General features: G+C 37.3%; 1 protein-coding gene across 3 annotated transcripts in view; it reads left to right on the plus strand.

The window, feature by feature from the left end:
* The window catches only part of MICU1 (mitochondrial calcium uptake 1), a 181,929-nt gene that overhangs the window by 52,547 nt on the left and 109,070 nt on the right, over positions 1–20,312 (plus strand). For 2 of the 3 annotated variants that reach the window (XM_028151351.2, XM_054728692.1), the window contains exons 3-6: positions 8,232–8,406; positions 13,538–13,700; positions 15,964–16,007; positions 16,584–16,745. In XM_028151351.2, the coding sequence (XP_028007152.1) occupies positions 8,232–8,406; positions 13,538–13,700; positions 15,964–16,007; positions 16,584–16,745 (544 nt within the window). The remainder of the gene's footprint in view (positions 1–8,231; positions 8,407–13,537; positions 13,701–15,963; positions 16,008–16,583; positions 16,746–20,312) is intronic. The other variant, XM_028151360.2, reaches the window with a different exon arrangement.

The following is a 20,312-nucleotide window of genomic DNA, read 5'->3' on the forward strand; positions in this document are numbered from 1 at the left end:
CCCTGGATCCGGGTGAGGCCTCGTGCACCTAGGCCCGGGTGAGCCCAAGTGGCCCTGGGTCTGGGAGAGGCCAAGCGTCCCTGGGTCCGGGTGCGACCATGTGTCCCTGGATCCAGATGAGGCCTCGTGCACCTAGGTCCAGGTGAGCCCAAGTGGCCCTGGGTCTGGGAGAGGCCAAGCGTCCCTGGGTCCGGGTGCGACCATGTGTCCCTGGATCCAGATGAGGCCTCTTGCACCTAGGTCCGGGTGAGCCCAAGTGGCCCTGGGTCTGGGAGAGGCCAAGCGTCCCTGGGTCCGGGTGAGACCATGTGTTCCTGGATCCAGATGAGGCCTCGTGCACCTAGGCCTGGGTGAGCCCAAGTGGCCCTGGGTCTGGGAGAGGATAAGCGTCCCTGGGTCCGGGTGCGACCATGTGTCCCTGGATCCGGATGAGGCCTCGTGCACCTAGGCCCGGGTGAGCCCAAGTGGCCCTGGGTCTGGGAGAGGCCAAGCGTCCCTGTGTCTGGGTGAGACCATGTGTCCCTGGATCCGGGTGAGGCCTCGTGCACCTAGGCCCGGGTGAGCCCAAGTGGCCCTGGGTCTGGGACAGGCCAAGCGTCCCTGGGTCCGGGTGCGACCATGTGTCCCTGGATCCAGATGAGGCCTCGTGCACCTAGGCCCGGGTGAGCCCAAGTGGCCCTGGGTCTGGGAGAGGCCAAGTGTCCCTGGGTCCGGGTGAAGCCAGAGCCTGGGTCCGGGTGAGGCCGTGTGCCCCTGGATCCATCCGGGTGAGGCTGGGTCCCAGGCCCGGGTGAGACCACGCGCCCCTTGGGTATGGGTGAGGCCACGTGCCCCTTAGTCCGGGTGACGCCGTGCCCCTGGGTTCGGCCGAGACCAAACCAGAGGGAGTCGGACCTCCGTTACCGCCATTTGTCCACCATCCAGAGCTGGGGGGTCAGTGCTGACATGTACACATAAGGAACTACTGGACATTGAAATTGAGTCTCAAAAGAACTGTTGGTCCAGGGGGAAGCTCGCTACAGACTGATTCATTTGCCTGTCAGCATAACTATTATTGCTCGTCTCACATTCAGTGCTTATTAGTATATATCTAGTGACATATGATCTCGCTCATCTAGGGGAAATGATGAACAACATAGACTGAGGAACAAGAACAGAACCAGAAGCAAGGAGGCATCGATCGGACTATCGGGCCTCAGAGGGAGGATAGGGGGGGGTAGGGGGGGGGTGGGGGGGGGGGGGTGAGTTCAACCAAAGGACCTGTATGCATGCATATAAGCCTATCCAACGGTTAAGTTCAACAGGGGATTGGGGCATGCGTGGGGAGAGGGGTGGGATGGGAATGGGGGGATGAGGACAAATATGTGACACCTTAATCAATAAAGAAATTTAAAAAAAAAAAAAAAAAAAAAAAAAAAAAAAAAAAAAAAAAAAAAGACCAGATATACTACCTAAATTCACTAACATGAATTGACTTAAATATAATCCTTAGAAACCATATTAGAGTACTTTTAGAGATCATTTGTGACATTTTTACTTTGTTTTTATTTTCTCAATCTCAAAAAGATAGAGAGATAGTAGTAAGGATTTAGAGTTTGGAATCTGAACATATGGGGTTAAATTGGTTAAATCTAATATTCTTTTTTGGGTTTTTTTTGTTTTGTTTTTTGTTTTTAGTCAATTTCAGAGAGGAAGGGAGAGGGAGAGAGAGAAACATCAATGATGAGAGAGAATCATTGATCGTTTGCCTCCTACACATCCCCTGCTGGGGATGGAGCTGGTAACACAGGCATAAGCCCTGACCAGAAATCGAACTGTGACCTAGTGTTTCATATATTGACACTCAACCACTGAGCCACACCGGTTGGACTCTTAATATCATTCTTGTTCAGCCTAAAGTACTTCATTTGGGATGGATCCTGTCAGCTTTTGTCTAGAAATGCTTAATTTTGCCTTCATTTTTGAAGGTTATTTTCATTGGATATAGAATTCTAGGTTGACTTCGTTCATTCGGGCACTTTAAGTATATATTTTATTGCTTTTAGCTTTATCTTTGATTTTACTTTTTTTAAGTTAGTAGCCTCCTTATATCCAAGTATCCCCTTTATGGTGGTAAAATATACATACCATAAAACATACCATTTTAGACATTTTTAAGTTCTGTGATATTAAATACATTCACATGATTGTGCCACAATCACCACCATCTATCTCCAGAACTTTTTCATCTTTCCAAATTTAAATTCTATACCCATTAAAATAAACTTCCCCATTCCTCTCTCCTCCTTGTCTCTGGCCACCATCTATTTTGTGTCTCTATGAATTTGACTACTCTCTATTCCTTATATAAGTGCAATCATATATTATCCTTTTCTATTTTGCTGATTTCACTTAGTAAAATGTCTTCAAGGTTCATCCATGTTATGGCATATGTCAGAATTTTCTTTTTATATTGTGTATCCAATAACTTATTTTTATAAGTTCTTTTTAAAAAAATATATTTTTATTGATTTCAGAGAGGAAGGGAGAGGGAGAGAGATAGAAACATCAATGAGGAGAGAGAATCATTGATCAGCTGCCTCCTGCATGCCCCCTACTGGGAATTGAGCCTGCAACCTGGACATGTGCCCTTGATCGGAATTGAACCCGGGACCCTTCAGTCCGCAGGCCTATGCTCTGTCCACTGAGCCAAATTGGCTAGGTCTTTAAGTTTCTTTTATACTTGTTCTTTTAACTTCTGTTATAGAATTTAAAATGATTTACATATCACCATTTATACTTGGTCTTTTAACTTCTGTTATAGAATTTAAAGTGATTTATATATCACCATTATACTGTAACTGTATCCTGTATTTGTCTGTTTATTTACTTTCACCAGTACGCTTTATAAACTTTCATCTCTTCTCATATAACAGTGTAGTTTTTTCTTTATTTGTTTGTTTAGCATTTTTTGTAATGCATATTTAGTGGTGATGAACTCCTCCAGCTTTTATTTATCTGGGAATGTCTTTATTTCTCCTTGATTTTTAAAGAATAGTTTTTACCAGGTATAGTATCCTTGGTTGGCAGTTTTTTTTTCTCTGAGCTCTTTCTATATATCATTCCATATTTTATTGGACATCAAGGTTTCAACTGAGAAATCTGATTATAGTCTTATGGAGTCCTTTTGTACATGATGATTTACTTTATTCCTGCTGCTTTAAAAATTCTCCCTTTGTATTTGATTTTTGACAATTTGGTTATAATATGTCTTCATGTGGATTTCTTTGGGTTTCTGCTATTGGGAGTCTGTTGGGCTTCTTCAGTCTGGATGTCTGTAAACTTCCCCAAATTCAGGAATATAATTTCTTTAAATAAACTTTATACCCCTTTATCTCTCTACCTTTTTTTTTTTCCTGGAAGTCCCACAGTGTATACATTGCCCTTCTTTACTTTGTGCCATAAACTTCTCAGGCTTCCTTCGTTTTCTTTTGTATTTTTTCCTCTGAATGGATAATATCAAATGATCTCTTTTTAGTTTCATCAATTCTTTCTTCTGCTTGATCAAGTCTGCTATTGAAACTCTCTAGTGAAATTTTCAGGCCAGTAATTGTATTCAATGCCAGAATTTCTGTATGCTTTTTTACATTTTTATCTCTGTTAATACTCATTTTTTAATGCATTGTTTTCTTGAACTTATAGAGCATCTTCATGATGCTTATTTTTCAGGTAATTAATATTCCTTTTTTGGGGGGATCCATTTCTGGAGATTTATTTTGTTCCTCTATTTAGGCTTTATTTCTTTGGGTTTTTTTTTGTGTGTGTGTGTGTCAAGAATAAGTAACTTTATCTTGAGGTCTGTGTTTTTGAATAATCAACCACATATTACAGTCTTTAAAAACCCTCAGCAATCAACCCAACTATAGATTCTGGGTACTTCTGAAACTTTTTTGGGGAAAATACAGCTTCTCTGGGTTTGGGTGGGCAATTTCTCAATTACAGAGGCTTGCCACTTTCTTTTTCAGGAGTTTGTAATCTCTTGCTCTCTCTGGTCTGTAGCAGAAGCCATCCTACTCTCTGTCTTCTCATTAGCCATGAGGCATTCAAAATATGCCAATTTCCCATCAGCACCCAAAGTCAGGGGGGATACATATCAGTTTTTCATGGAGTACTCTGAAGAGTTAGAAGCAAGACACACATTCCACTTCTTTCCCTCCCATTTGAGGGAGAAACCTCAAGTGGTGTGCCTTTTCCCAGTTACTCCCAGATATGACAGCTGCAGCATGCTACCTCCTGCTCTTCTTTGTTCTCAGTGGCCCCCAGGGATGCAAACTGTACCAATTCTATCAGAACTCTAAGTGAGGTGAGCAGAAACCAGCCCCTTGGGTAGCCTCTGAGTAGACAGAATGTTGGACATCCATTCAATTTTCTTTCCTCCCTGTGGGAGAAGTTGCTAGCTGGGCTGTTTACTCTTAGTGCTCAGCTGTGTCTTGCTTGTAGGAGAGGCTCACATAAGTAAAGTGCAATTGCTCCTCTTACTCATTTCAGTATTTCCATTCTTGGTATTATTCTTTCATGGTGTACAGCAACTGGATTTAGGAAATTTCATAAATGTATTTTGATCATGTATATCAATGTTAAACCTATGTTTCTATGAGTGACAAAGATTGGAATTTTCTAGTCTACCATCTTGTTGACATCTGTATAATTACTATTTTATTGGATATTTTACATTGTGAATGTTACATTGTTGAGTGTCTGAATTTTGTTGTTTTTCTTTAAAAGTATTGATTTTCTTGTTGGCAGGCAGTTAATTTATTGCAAAACCTGCTTGATATTCCAAAGATTTTTTGTAAGCTATTTTTTTTAAGCATTGTTTAGGGTATCTTTTTCTCTAGGGCTAATTTAGCCCCATTAATAAAACATGATCTGCTCTGGCTGGTATGACTTAGTTGGTTGGAGCATTGTCCCATATACTGAAAGGTTGTTGGTTTGAATCCTGATCAGGCACGTACCCATGTTGTGGGTTTGGTCCTTAGCAGCCCATTGATGTTTTTCTCTCATATCGATGTTCCTCTCTGCCTGTCTCTTTCCCTCTCTTTTTTCCTCTCCCTCCCTTTCTCTAATATCTATGAAAAGCATATCCCCAGCGAGGAGGGAAAAAAATGATCCTCCTACAATGTTTACTAAATATCTTGAGTGTTCAATAATTTGTCATAACTTGAACATTTCCCACTTTTGAGTTCTAGAAATTATTTGGCCTACAACTCCTTATTATTTGCCCAAGTTTGTATAGTTTAATCCTAAGAATGCACTTACTTAATGTTAACTCAAGGAGACCCCATGTAGACTTATGGAACTTTTTCTTTGTTAACTTTCTCTCTCTGGTCCTCTATTCCCTACCAATTCCAATCACCTTGGACTCTTCAAACTTTTATCTGTCTTCTCAACTTAGAATAATTACTATATTTTGCTTGGGATCCTGCTTATAATCTAGAAAATGTCTCTAAACGACCTTCATGGCAATTGTATGCCTCACTTTTCTCAGAGAGTTGCTATTTATTGTTCAATATTTGAAGACATTTGTTCCAAATATTTTGTTCAATTTTCTGTATTTTTTCCCTCTGCAGAAAGGCAAGCCTATTGCAGTTACTCCGTTGTGGTTGGAATGTTACAGTATTTGTCTTTTTTGACTGGCTCAATTCACTTAGCATAATGTCCTCAAGGTTGATCCATGTTATAGTATACTAGATCAACCTTGTGCACGAATTCATGCACGGGCGGGGGGTGGGGAATCCCACAGCCCAGCCTGCAGCCTCTCCAATTCGGGATCCCTTTGGGAATGTCCAACTGCCTCTCGCAATCCGGGACCGCTGGCTCCTAACCACTTGCCTGCCTGCCTGCCTGATTTCCCCTAACCCCTCTGCCTGCCTGCCTGATCGCCCCTAACTGCTCCCCTACCGGCCTGATTGCCCCTAACTGCTCCCCTGCTTGCCTGATCGCCCCTAATTGCCTCTGCCTCACTCTGCACCCAGGACCCAGGATTCCCTCCTCCAGCTGGTCGCAGACACCTGGGACCCAGGCTTCCCTCCCTCTAGCTGACCGCAGGCACCCAGGACCCGGGCCGGCTTTGCCAGGGCCACCCGCAGCCACAGGGGACTGTGGGCAGGCGTCTTCGCCCGGGCCACAGCCACAGGTGCCCGAAACTGTGAGGAGGGCGGCTTGTCCCTCTCCCAGGCCGCAGGTGCAACCATAGGCGCCCAGGACTGCGGGCGGCTTGTCCCTCTCCTGGGCCGCAGGTGCCCAGGACCATGGGGTGGGTGGCTTGTCCCTCTCCCAGGCTGCATGCCCAGGTGCAGCTGCTGGCACCCGAGACCACAGGGCATGCAGCTTGTCCCTCTCCCAGGCCGCAGGCACAGCTGCTGGCACCTGGAACTGTGGGGCAGGCGGCTTGTCCCTCTCCCAGGCCCCAGCCCCAGCTGCTGGTGCCTGGGACCGCGGGGCATGCGGCTTGTCCCTCTCCCAGGCCAGGCTGCAGGCGCAGGTGCAGCCGCTGGCGTCTGGGACCGTGGGGCATGCAGCTTGTCCCTCTCTGGGGCCACAGGCACAGCTGCTGGCACCTTGGACTGTGGGGCGGGCAGCTTGTCCCTCTTCTGGGCTGCAGCCTGGCTGGGCTGGTCCCTATTCCTCTCTCCCCAGTGTTGAGTGTCTGAGCTGTTAAGGCGTGACGGCATGAGGGCGTGATGACCATTTGCATGTTAGCTCTTTATTATATAGAATAACAGGATTTCCTTTCCTTTTTTGTATTTTTCAGATTTTCCTTTTTAAAAATTTATATTAAAATTTTTATATAATTAATTCTTACAACTTGATGAGTTGGAGATAAGTATACATCTGTGACCCATCACCACACTCTACTAGTATGTTATAAAAATCTCCCATGGCTTGCAAATCTCCCCTTCCCCATTCCTTAGAAACCACCATTTCACTCTCTGCCTCTTAACATTGGTTGTTTTATATTCATTATAGGTATAAGTGGTATAATGTAGTATTTGTCCTTCTGTATCTGGCTTATTTTACTTAGCATAGTGTTCTCTAGATTCGTCTAAGTTGTCACAAATGACAGGAGTTTCTTCTTTTTTTTAACATGGAATAATATTCCATTGTATATACGTACCACATTTTCTTTATTTGTTGGTTGATAGACATGTCTTGGCTACTGTGAATAATGATGCAATGATCATGAGAATGTAGATCTCTTTGTGATCCTGATTTTAATTTATTTGGCTATATACCTAGAAGTGAGATTGCCGAATCATATGGTTGTTCTATTGTTAGCTTTTTGTGGATCCAACATACTGTTTTCCATAGTATTTGTATTAATTTACATTCTACCTACAGTATATCAAGAATCCTTTTCTCTACATTTTCACCTACACTTGTTATCTGTGGTTTATTTATAAAACTACCCTATAAATTGAGATAATATCTTGTTGCAGTTTTGCTTTGTATTTCTCTGATGATTATTAATGTTGAGCACCTCTTCATGTATATGTCAGCCAATTATGCATCTTTTTTTGAGAAATGTCTATTAGTTCCTTTGCTCATTTTTTAATGAGTTATTTGCTTTTTGTTGTTGTTGTTGTTGTAAAAGCTCCCTATAAATATTTAATATTAACCCTCTATTATAAAGTATATGGTTTGTGAATACTTTCTTCCATTTCGGGTATTGCCTTTTCATTTCGTTGATTGTTTCCTCTGCTGTGCTGAAGCGTTTTAGTTTCACGTAGCCCTGCTTGTCTATTTTTGCTTCCATTCCAGGTGTTGCCTGTGCTTTTGGTGTCATATCCTTTACTTTTAAGGCTGAATATTCTATGTATATACCACATTTTCTTTATCCATTCATCTGTCAGTAAACATTTGGGTTGCTTCCACATTTTAGATATTGTGAGTTATGCTGCTATTAACATGAGTGTGAAAAAAATTTCCTTATTACACTGCTTTCAGTTCTTTTGGATATATAACCAGATTGAGATTTCTGGATCATATGGTAGTTCTATTTTTAATTTTTTGAGGAATTTCTTCATGTAAACTTTTTACAAATTTCATTGCTGTTGCTCCTCCTGAGCTGTATCTGTAAATCTTTATTTGGCTAATATGATGGACCTTCATGATTAATGTGTGTGTGTGTGTGTGTGTGTGTGTGTGTGTGTGTGTATTTATTTATTTATTTATTTATTTATTTAATCTAGAGCCCTTGCAGAATCTCCACCATCTGTAAACAACCTAAAGAATGAAGTTGGTGATAAAGGAAAGAATAAAGATGAAGGGGAAGTTTGTAACCATGAAAAAAAGGCTGAAGATACTTGTCCTGAGCCTCAACCGGAAGAGAAAAAGAAGAAACGCTCTGGATTCAGAGACAGAAAAGTATGAAACACAGTTATATAAATGAATCAGAGCTATAATTAATCCAAGATTCGAATAATGCAGTTGAGTCTCTTTTATGATATATTTCAGATGGTTCATATTTACTTTGAAGTTATTCACCTCTTCACTATTTTCCATCATGTTCTAAGGCAAACATACTCTTAGAATGTAAAGTTAATGGAGTTAGGAAAAGGACCTAAGATTACTAATCAGGATTAGAATATATTTTCTTCATTCTTTCAATTTAGCTACCTAACATTGATCTTGCTTTCTGGATCTTTCTGATGTTGTACGTTCTCATATATGTTAATTGAGTCCTTGTGGTAATACAGATTTATGATGTCAAGTTGTAAAGGTAGAATAAAACATCTTGGGAAATAAACAGATATTTCCAGAAAATCAAATAAATTTGAGGACAGCATAAACTTCAAATGACTTCAACATTCTATATGTTTAATACAACCTGCTATTCTATGCCTTTTCTCAGAAAAGTTTCAGTTTCACTATAATAATGCCTATATATATTGGGCATTTGAATTCAGCAGACATGAGTGATGAAAAGTCAAAAGGGTAAATTTATTAGATATTTTGCATGTTAACATTAAAATACAGGAAATTGCCTTCACTTGCTAAAATATACCTAATCAATGCAAGAAGATAATTTGACTTATTTATGTAGTGTGTGTGTGTGTGTGTGTGTGTGTGTGTGTGTGTGTGAGTGTGTGTGTGTGGTACATATTTGCAAGAGGAATTTCTTTTAGAAATTTGGATTTTCTGTTTGTCTGTTTGGATGAAGTTATTAATAAGTCTTCTCGTTTCCTAAATTCATTTCTTACTGAGGTGAATTTGAACAAAAGCTATGTATCACAAGTTAATTGTCAACTATCCTAGTGTTTCCATGATACATTTATTTAAATCTTTTGCCCTGAGTGAATTCAAGGAAAGTTCAAATTTTTCTTACTCCGGTAGTTTTATTTAGAGTTAAACTTTTACAAAGTAGAGCTAAAATGACCCATATAAGCATTTATTTTGAACCTTCCACTTTCTACTCCCGCTGTCTGCTCAACAGATGACCATATCTCATAAGTCAGAAAAAGTGAAAGCTATCGATGTAATTAATTTTTAACTCCATACCTATAAAAACCTTTCTTGTCTCTGTTTGAAATAATTCTGTTTTCTTTCACTGAAGTCTCAGTGAAAGAGCTATTTTTTTCTGTTCAAGCATAATCATTCCACATGTTATCCTGTCTCACCAAGAACTTTTGTCAACACTTATTCTTTCTTTATGCTGTTTTTTTCCCCAGTTACTCTTTGTGTGTGTGTGTGTTTTTACATAGTCTATCTACATAGTCATATTCAAGATTCTTCTATCTTTAATTAAACAATAAACTGCACTTATGATCAGTTTTTTTCTAGCTACATCTCATTTACATTTTTTCCCTGTAATACCAAATTGCTCCAGTATCTACATGCTGTTTTTGACATCCCCAGTTTTCTTTTAAACTTTTTACTTTTGTTCCTTTATGTTTTCTTGATTTTCATGTAATACTTCAAATAGCCAAGAAAATAAAGACTACTAGAATGAACATACATGTACCCAACACTTGGTTTGTCATTTTAACATTCTTCTATATTTACTTCAGTTGTTGTTTTTAATCCTCACCTAAGGAAGTGTTTTTATTGATTTTCGAGAGAGAGAAAAAACATTGATGAGAGAGAAACATCAATCGGTGACCTCCTGCACACACCCAACTGGGACTCAAACCCACAACGTAGGTTTTATTTAAATTTTAAAAAATTCACAGGTGCAAAGAGTTAGGAAAATCGTATCACTTAATTTGTGGATGCAGTTTTTGTTGGTTTGTGCATGCTTCTTTCATTTTGTTTTGTTTTATTTTTAATTTTCAAAATTTTTTGTCCCTTCTGAAACCTCAAGTCCTCAATTCTGAAAAATTCTCAGACATCGCCTCAATATTGCTTCACTGTCATTTCTTTCTTTTGGAACTCCACTTGGATTTAAAAGAACCTATCCTTTGTATCTTTTAACTGCTCTTTTATGTTTTTCTCATTAGTTGTTTTCCCACTCCTCCAGGGTTTCTCTTTTCTTTCAATTTTTTTTATTGTGATAAAATACATATAACATAATATTTATCATCTAAACCGTTCTTAAGTGTACGGGTTAGTGGTATTCAGTACATATTGAAAAGAGTATATAGCAATGTACAACCATCACCATCATTCATCTCCATAACTGTTTTCATATTATAAAACTGAAAATATACACCTATTAAATAATAACTCCCTACTATCCCTTTCTCCCAGCCTTGGAAACCACCATTTTACTTCCTGTCACTATGATTTTGAATACTAAAATAATGTCATACAAATGGAAGCATACAGTATTTTCATTTTTTGGGGACTGGCTTATTGCGCTTAGTATAATGTTTTCAAGGTTGTTCATGTTGTAGCATATATCTGATTTTTCTTCCTTTTTTAGGGCTGAATAATATTCTGTTGTATATGTATACTACACATTGCTCATCCAGTTATCCCTTCATGGATACTTGGGTTGCTTCCACATTTTAGCTCTTGTCAACAATGCTGCTATGAACATGAGTATATAGATATCTCTTTGATATTCCACTTCCCATTCTATTGTACTAGTATATGTACCCAAAAATAAAACTGCTGGATCATATGGTAATTTTATTTTTGTTTTGTTTTGTTTTTTTGTTGTTGTTAATCTTCACCCAAGGATACTTTTTCCATTGATTTTTAGAAAGAGTGAATGCTGTATTCTGACCCCTTTATTGTTTGTGCTCCTTTTAACATGACCACTTAAAAGGAGGCAATTCCATATAAACTGATATGGAATGATCTCCAAGATAACACTGCTAAGTGGAAAAAAAAACAAAATACATACTATATAGTATGTCTATATGAAACTCTACCAATACAGGAATGCAAAAAGTGTATTACTTTCCTTGACCTGTTGTTTCAAACTAAAACATTAATAACATTAAGCAGCATAATTTAGTAATATTGTAACAACCAAGGAATCTGATTCTCAGTCTGAAAATCATTAACTTTTAAGTTCTCTTTCTACCTTTGTGTATGATTGACTCAACTATTTTTGGTTCACAAAGCCATCTTTAGCGGTAGCTACAACTTATATCTTAAATGTTACAAACTGATTATTGTGTTGTTGTTACTCAGAAGAACAAACATATAGAGGGCCTAAAGAAAGTAGTTTATTCTCTAGCTAGTATTAGCCAGCAGATAGTTGTAGTATAATATAAAATGCCTTTGATTTAAGACTTTTGGCTAAGTCTTAAGGTCACTAAGGGGTCGAAAAGCTCCTTAGTGTGTTTGCCACATGCCAAATCTTTTTATAAAATCTCTGAAATTAGTATTCAGATTTTTATGAAAATTAGCATTAGGAAGACTCTTGTCATGTATAGTTACAAATTAGCAGTCCTTTCATAGTTGCTGAAAGCACATCTGGTAGTGGAATTAAAACCATCGTTAAACAGCTGCTGTCAGTGACCTCAAAGTGGCCATCTAGCCAGGACTGACAGTTATAGTAATAGCTGTGTAAATATGGCAAATTAAAAACATTAACAGTGTTTTTCTTAATATTATGTATTGCTTTTTAGACATTGAACTGATGGGATTTTAGATCGTATCGCCTTGACACATTTTCTAACCAATTATTTATAAGATACTATTTATTGTTGACTATCTCAACATATAAAATTCAGGTCTGAGAGAAATCTCTTTACCAAAGTACTATGTATTTGGTATTTTGATGGAAAAGATTTCTCTCATACCAGAATTTGTAAAAAAAATGCTATGCAGAAGATTTTGTATGTCCCATGCACAGAATGGGGATTGGGATCCCAGACAAGGAAATGAGTTTTCATATTAACATTCTGATCTTTTGTGATTTTGTTCCTTTTCAAATATTTGCTTGTGCTCTTCTGCTCTTTTCTAAATATGCTATAAATAGAGGACCACTGGCAGTTTGCTTAATTTTATAGAAAAAGTAGAAGTCTTATTGTTTGAGACCTGTTAATAATTGAGTTTCCATGGTATGTAACTTTACTATTTTTTGATGCTATCATTTTATGTACTTTGTATTTGAAAGACTATTAGCTGTTCAAACCTATGAAGTCCCAAGTCTGTGTTTTTTTTAGGATTCAGGAAATTTTATAGAACTAAAAACGGGAAATCTATTCCTTTTTAAAGACTTGGTAATTAAGAACCTGTAGGCTACCATATATATGGAATTATACCCTGTTACTGAGATATATGGCATTATACCCTGTTACTGAGATATGGCATTATACCCTGTTACTGAGATGTAGGCTACCATATATATGGCATTATACCCTGTTACTGAGGCATATCTCAGTAACAGGGTATAATGCCATATATATGGTAGCCTACAGGTTCTTAATTACCAATGTTCTTGTATGGTAGCCTACAGGTTCTAATGCCATATATATGGTAGCCTATATGTCATATATATGGTAGCCAAGGTTCTTGTATGGTAGCCTACAGGGTATAATGCCATATATATGGTAGCCTACAGGTTCTTAATTACCAGGTTCTTGTATGACATTTTTCAATTTTGCTAGCATTCAATGATTTAGAAAAATAAGAAAATTCTTCAAAAATTTCTAAACAGACATTACACAAGTATTGCCTCAAATGAAGTATGAAAGGTATATTGGAAGAAAGTGGTTCAAAAGTTTTTGAAATTCAAGTTTATTTCTAACATTTTAAAAATCTAGTAATATGCCGAAACCGGTTTGGCTCAGTGGATAGAGCGTCGGTCTGCGGACTGGAAGGTCCCAGGTTCGATTCCAGTCAAGGGCATGTACATTGGTTGCGGGCATATCCCCAGTAGGGGGTGTGCAGGAGGCAACTGGTCGATGTTTCTCTCTCATCGATGTTTCTAGCTCTCTATCCCTCTCCCTTCCTCTCTGTAAAAAATCAATAAAATATATTTTTTTAAAAATCTAGTAATAGAAAAAAGTGATATAATTTAAAGTTCCCTAAAAATAAGATATAAAATGTATGAAAATGAAAACTGCTTAATAATAACACCCTGGATTTCTAATTTTAGGTAATGGAATATGAGAATAGGATTAGAGCATATTCTACACCAGACAAAATCTTCCGATATTTTGCCACCTTGAAAGTAATCAGTGAGCATGGTGAATCTGAAGTGTTTATGACTCCACAAGATTTTGTGCGATCCATAACACCCAATGAAAAACAACCAGAACGTAAGTTGTTAATGTGAAAAATGAGATTGTGATATTTCTTTTTGTTATATGCTACTTTGTTTCTTTCTGTGTATTGCCTAAACTTTATAGGTCCATGCAATAATTATATATATGTAGCTACTATATGTCTGGCATCATGCTAGGCTTTGGGAGTACAGAAGAGGAGCCTACAGTCTAATGTGGCAATCCTCAGCCAGGTTAAAGGATTGAGAAAAGTGTACTCCTCCGGCTGAGGTTCATTGCCTATAATGAGAATGTTCCTGAAGGCAATGCATTACAATGTGACTGCTATCAAGTTGCTCGTTAGTGAGGGAGATAGAGACAGTAATGAGAAATTTCAAGAATGTAGTGATCTGTTAAAGAAGGATGGTGCTGTGGCAATATAACAAGGAGCACTTAGTTAAATCTGAAAGGTGGGAGAATGATTTCTAGAGAATGCATCTGAGTTTGGATAAAAGCCTATCTAAGCATTGTACTTACTTCACAGAGACATTAAATCAACTATCTTAAATATGCTCAACGAGTAGTGGAAAGGATGTCTCATATAGAGGAAACAGCCTGAACAAACAAGGTGTGATGAAAGAAAATAAGTGGCTTAACACTTTAAGTTAAATGTAACAATTTACAAATATATTTGGGAAACATGGTGGGGAAAATGACAGAGTTGAGAGCTCTAAGAATTCCACTGATGCAACCATTAAGGTTCCAAAATGGACAGAAGTAACTGTAGTGGACCTCTGGAATCTAATAAAAAATGTACAGCAACCAGGGAGTGCTTAATGAAGAAAGAGGCTGCTAAATTTTGGTAAAAAAGTGTTGTGGCCTTTTGCTCCCTGAGGGACCAGCGCAAAGTCTTGCCCTTTCTTTCACTCACCTCAAGCTGGAGTGGTGTTTCCCACTTGTCATCCACTGAAAAAATTTAAAACATATACTACCTGCAGCTCCCAGGCTAAGAGAGGGCAGATGGGACAAGCAGCAGGCAGACTATGAAAAGATAAAATGAAGCATGTTCGCTGTGACTGTGATATCTTTTTGAACATCTGCGAGGTTTCAGATTAGATTTGTTTTTAAATGTTTCCTGACTTATCCTTTCTTTTGCAGTCAGTGGTTCATTTTGTTACGGTGGATGTCTAGAAAGTGAAGCACCTCTATAATAATAAAAGCGTAATATGCTAATTAGATCAGCCGTCCTTCTGGAGGAAACTGCGGGGGCCAAGGCAGAGGTGGCCGCTGTGGCGGGTGGGTGGGGCAGAGGCAGCCACTGTAGCAGCGGGGCGAGCCCCTTGCATGAATTTCGTGCATCGGGCCTCTAGTTTTAGATAGAGAGAATGTATAACCAAATGTGTGGAAGCAGAAGTACAAAAAGTTTCCTCTGGGAGGGATGGTAATAAAATCATTGTTGTGCTCTGGGCATAGGAAGATAAGGCCTGAGCTAGAATGAATGCTGTAAGAACTGAAAGAAAAGAACTAAGTAATTATGCAAGAAAAAGTAAGCATAATTGGGAACCGATTTCTCCCCTCTAAAAACTTCCACAGCACCCTCTTATTGAACCAATTGTATGTTCCCTTGTAATGTTATTATATGCATATGTCTTTCTAAATTTTTTTATTCATTTGTTAATAGACATTTATTGATCAAGCACTATTCCTGAGATAAAGAAGTAGGCAAAGACAAAAAAATACCTGCCCTCAAGGGCACTTAATATATTTACTTATATCTTTCACAGTGCTTAGAACTCAACGCTATGTATTCCCAGGGTAAATATTTATTATTTAACCCAATTTTAAAAGGTAATATTAAGATGGTCTGTTTGTATCTGTTTATATGTGTTACACAAATTCCTTTTGATATTAAACTGACCTTTCTTTAACTTGATCCAAAAAAAGTATTATGTATTCAGATTAATCTAATGTCCCTCAGTTTATTTAGAGGTAATTAGTTCTTTGATGTAATGAAAAGAGCATCACCCTGGGAAGAGTCCTGGATTCTAGTTTGGCTCTGCTGTTGAATAGGTTTTCACATGAACCTTTACCCTCTTTATCCTCTCAGAGCCTCACTTCTCATATGTAAAGTAAAACGTTGGTATCTTATAGCAGTTACACTTTGAGTCTGAAAGTGGGACAAAATTTTCGTTCTTGTTACCTTGGAATAATATTGTAGCTAAACCATCTAGTACATTTAATTGAATGATTGGAAACAAAACTGAGAGCTGTCATTTCATGTTTCATTTGAGTTGATTGAATTGTTTTTTCTCTTTCACAGACTTGGGCCTGGATCAATATATAATAAAACGCTTTGATGGAAAGGTGAGAAAACTATGGCATGTGTATATCCTGTTTACTAAGAATATTTTAAAGTTCCTCCAGTATTATTTGTGAGGGATTTCTGAATACATGCTTATCTTATCAAAAAAGAGTGTTGCTTAGGTTGGGAGGCCTGTAAGTGCCTTCAGATGCTTCTACAGGAAGAGCCAAGCAGAAGTTTCTTCTATCTTTATCCACACAAGGTAATACTCGGGACTGCCTGCTGTTTATATTAAGGCCTAATTCAGTGTATGTTGACATTTGAGCTTTAGTTCAAAAGCCACAAAAGTTAAGCCCCCAATATTGCATTTGTTTTACAAACACCTATCTGATTTGACCTTCCTCAAACTATGATAGTATATAGCAGTAATATTAAGAAAATTAGGGAAGTCCTTCCTAGTGCTTTTATAATAGTTATGAAGACCCCAAATTTACATATGTTTGCATTATACTTACTTTCAATTCTTTATTTTATGCCTGGAATAAATCATTTATAATAAATCATTCTTTAGTATAGAAAATGAAACTTTTAATTTTATTATCTCAAAGCAGTTAGTTAAACATGTTTTTCCCTTTCAGGCTGAATTCTCCAAAAAGAGAAAGAACGTATTACACAGGGTCAGAAAGAAAAGTAAAAGGTCAATTTTAAAGAGGAGGAAGAAAGAAGAAAGAGCCAGGAGTGGTTCTACAAAGCCTAAAGTGAAGGAAATCAGGAGGAAAATCATGCAGTGGCTGGAAAAGGCAGGATCACAAAAGAGGGTCTAGATGGGTAGAGGTCAGGGTTAGTAGCAACTGATCTTGCAGGAAGGTGTCCATCCTGCTTCATTATGTAAACTCCACATACTGGTAAGGTGAAGATATAAGTGCTAAGGTCTTTTGTGCAAGTGGAAATGATGAGTGGCTGACTTAAGAATTGAGAGATCTCAGCCAAGGCTTCCAGCCTAAAAATTACCTTTCTTATTCAGGTGGCACAGTGCCTCCATCTGTATCTTCTTTTTAAAGTCACATAATCTAAGAGAAACAGTGATTTTAAAAAAGAAAAGGCATTGAACTTTTTGTTAGGAGACCTAGGTTCAGAGTCTAGCTCTGCTTTGTGACAGCCACATCTTCCCTCTGATCCTTGGTGTCTGCTTTATGTATAACAAAGTACCATATCCATGTTAGCGGTTATTTGCAGACACTGATGTCATGGTCTGATTTCAGAGTCTCTGGCAAGTTGGGCCCCTGGCTTTTCTGTTTTTGTGTCACTGAGAGTCCAACATATGCATAGCACACAGGAGGTGACCTGTAAATGTTTGATGACTTGGGAAAAATCAACTGGTCAATGCATATTTCTTGGAGGTATGACTCACTAAGTCAGTGATATCTTAAAGCAAAATCAATTTAACAAATCACTGTTTTGGTCACTGAAAGAATCCAGAGTAGTATGAGAATTCAATTCTCTGTTGTATATACGTAAACCTGAAAACATGCAAAGAGTTGAATATGTGCAACTTGAACAGTAAATTTATGAATTATCTTTTATTTCAGATGAAGCTAAGAAAGTAGCTTTGGTACTGTTTTCAAGTCTTAATTATAATGAAGAGTGCAAAATTTATTGTTTAATCACTTTAGAGGTTTTTCCAGGGATTTTTGCCATGCATAAAAGCCTTTGCTTAATAACTATAAGGGTTCGACACTTATTTAACTATCAGTCTTCTTATTTATTTTCCTTTGCATCTTCATGACTCTTTTGTTGTCTCAATCAGGAAATCTTAATTCTTAAGTAGCAGTTTCTAGAGTATATAAATCCTAAAACAATAATTGAATTTTTGAAAAAAAACAACAACACACAAACAGATTTGTGTGGTAATTTTAGTAAATTTCATACATGATAGCCAGAAATTTAGTAGAAATCTAACATTCTAGAGCCATGGTCGGCAAACTGCGGCTCGCGAGCCACATGTGGCTCTTTGGCCCCTTGAGCGTGGCTCTTCCACAAAATACCACGGCCTGGGCGAGTCTGTTTTGAAGAAGTGGCGTTAGAAGAAGTTTAAGTTTTAAAAATTTGGCTCTCAAAAGAAATTTCACTCGTTGTATTGTTGATATTTGGCTCTGTTGACTAGTGAGTTTGCCGACCACTGTCCTAGAGGAATTTCCTTTTAAACTTGCTTTGATTTTTAAATGGATCATTTTCTCTTTTTTTATTTTTTAACTTGGAAGATAAACTAGTTATGAACTGCTTAGAGAAAGAATATTAACTCTCATTCTCTGATTCCCCTTTGTTTTAACTTTTGACCAGTAAGAAGCACTAGCTTCTAATTGAATTGCACTTTAGCCTTTTTGTCATTGAAAGCAGGCAAATGTAGAAGTAGTATTATTTTCCTGGGGTCTCTTCTCATTTATACTTGAATTTCGTACAGTCTCCAAAAGCAAAGTAGAAAAGAATGGTCCAACTGATATGGACAAATAATTGGAGAGTTATTTCTTTAATACTTATCCTCTTTTCTCCTATTCTGTTTGACGAGAAGTAAATAGAATTCCCTTTAGATGTAAATAAAACATTCTGGTTTCAACTGATAGCCATTGAAAGTGAATTTGATAAAGCGGCTTTTGAATTTTGGGGAGGATTATTTTCCAGAGCCCATCACTACCTTATGTTAATGTACCCTTACTCTAAGGATACTGGCAATTTCCTTTGTACAAAAGTCATGAAATACATTATTATTGGTAGTTGCATCATTTATGCTTTTCAAAACTATCTACTAACACAGGCTATGTATAAAGAAGCTATAGTCAATGGCCTTTAGTTTTAAGAATATATTTTGTAGACAAGTGATATTTTTAAAATATTCAGACTAGATTTAAAAGGTTAAAAATCTCAAACCTGGAAAGAGTTCATATTTTATTAAAGGATATTTTAAAATCATTATAAATAGCATATCAACACCATTATGCAGATGCCATACTATAAAATATGGTCTGGCTTTTGTTTTGTTTAGATTTAAAAAAACAAAAAACCCTTCTCCCCCAGCAGTGCACAATGTTCATACATTTTACTTTTGTTAATGCAGTTATTTCATGAATTTTGAATTATTTCTTTAATGATAACTATTTTTTCTGGGTTTAATTTTTATCATCTAATAATTGGCCTGTGAAACAAAGTATATTTCTAAATGGAGCCTTTATATTATGTAATTGTCAAATATTTCTCTCATTTAATCATTTAGTAGCTGTCTTTTATTTGTGTGGTTTATACCCTCCCTTTTCCAGGTTCTCTTACCTCTCCTTTTTTTTTTCAGCATACCAAATATGGAAATTATGTTTTGTATTTTCTATTTCTATTGCATGTAAAAGACAACTCTCCATAACAGATACCACGATGGTTTTTTGTTGTTATTTTTTTAAGTTACAGTAGGAAACTTCACCATCTAGGCAAAATTGTTTCTTTAGCTAATAATACCAATATTCCAGGGTTTTAATGTAATCCTCTCATCTAAAAACAGTAAAGTTTACCCTCTTTTTTTTCAAGTAACAAGTAATTGCTCATTGAAACTAATTGCCCATTATCATTCCACCTTGTATTTCTTTTTCAGAAAGTATATTTTTTATTCTTTCCTCCTTATCAAGTTCCCTTTTTACCCCAGCTCTCCTGAACATTCCAGAAATGATGCCTCCAGATTGAGATTATTTAATATTTGTAATTACAGCCTCCTTAGAATCTCTCCAATTTGGAAGAATTAACTAGTGTTTTATTTTTATCTTCTTTGTGATATATACTAGATTATTTGTTCACAATGGAACAGGAAAACTCTTTATATCAAATTAAAATAAAAATTGTCCACATTTAGGTAAAAGAAATAAAAGTATGGTTATAAAAATCAAAGTTTTAATATAACTGAATGCTTTTAATTGCTTACTAGGTAAAGGTTATTTTTGAAATGTTAATAAATGAACTTTAAAATGCTGTTCCCTTTAGGGGTAAGTCTTGATTCCCGGAGGGGAGTGTGGGCACACATTTTCCTCTTAGTTCGTTATTCAAGTTGTGATTATTTGCTTCATATCACAGATAAAATATGAGTCTGGAATAAGGTAAAGTATAGTATTACTCCTTGACACATATAGTAAGTTATATAAGGGATTTCCTGTCTTCTAAGAGTGAAAACTAGTGCAGATCAAGAAAATGTAAATTAGGAGAGAGTAGACTGAAATTCTCATGAGACAAAATTTGATAAATCTTAACATTTATTTGAACTGCTGCTCAACTTTATATAGGAGGTTATGATGTTCTTATGAATTCTGAAGTGTTAATTAGCTCTCTCTCTCTCT

This window comes from Eptesicus fuscus, chromosome 17 (genome assembly GCF_027574615.1).
Source record: "Eptesicus fuscus isolate TK198812 chromosome 17, DD_ASM_mEF_20220401, whole genome shotgun sequence".
Taxonomy (NCBI): domain Eukaryota; kingdom Metazoa; phylum Chordata; class Mammalia; order Chiroptera; family Vespertilionidae; genus Eptesicus; species Eptesicus fuscus.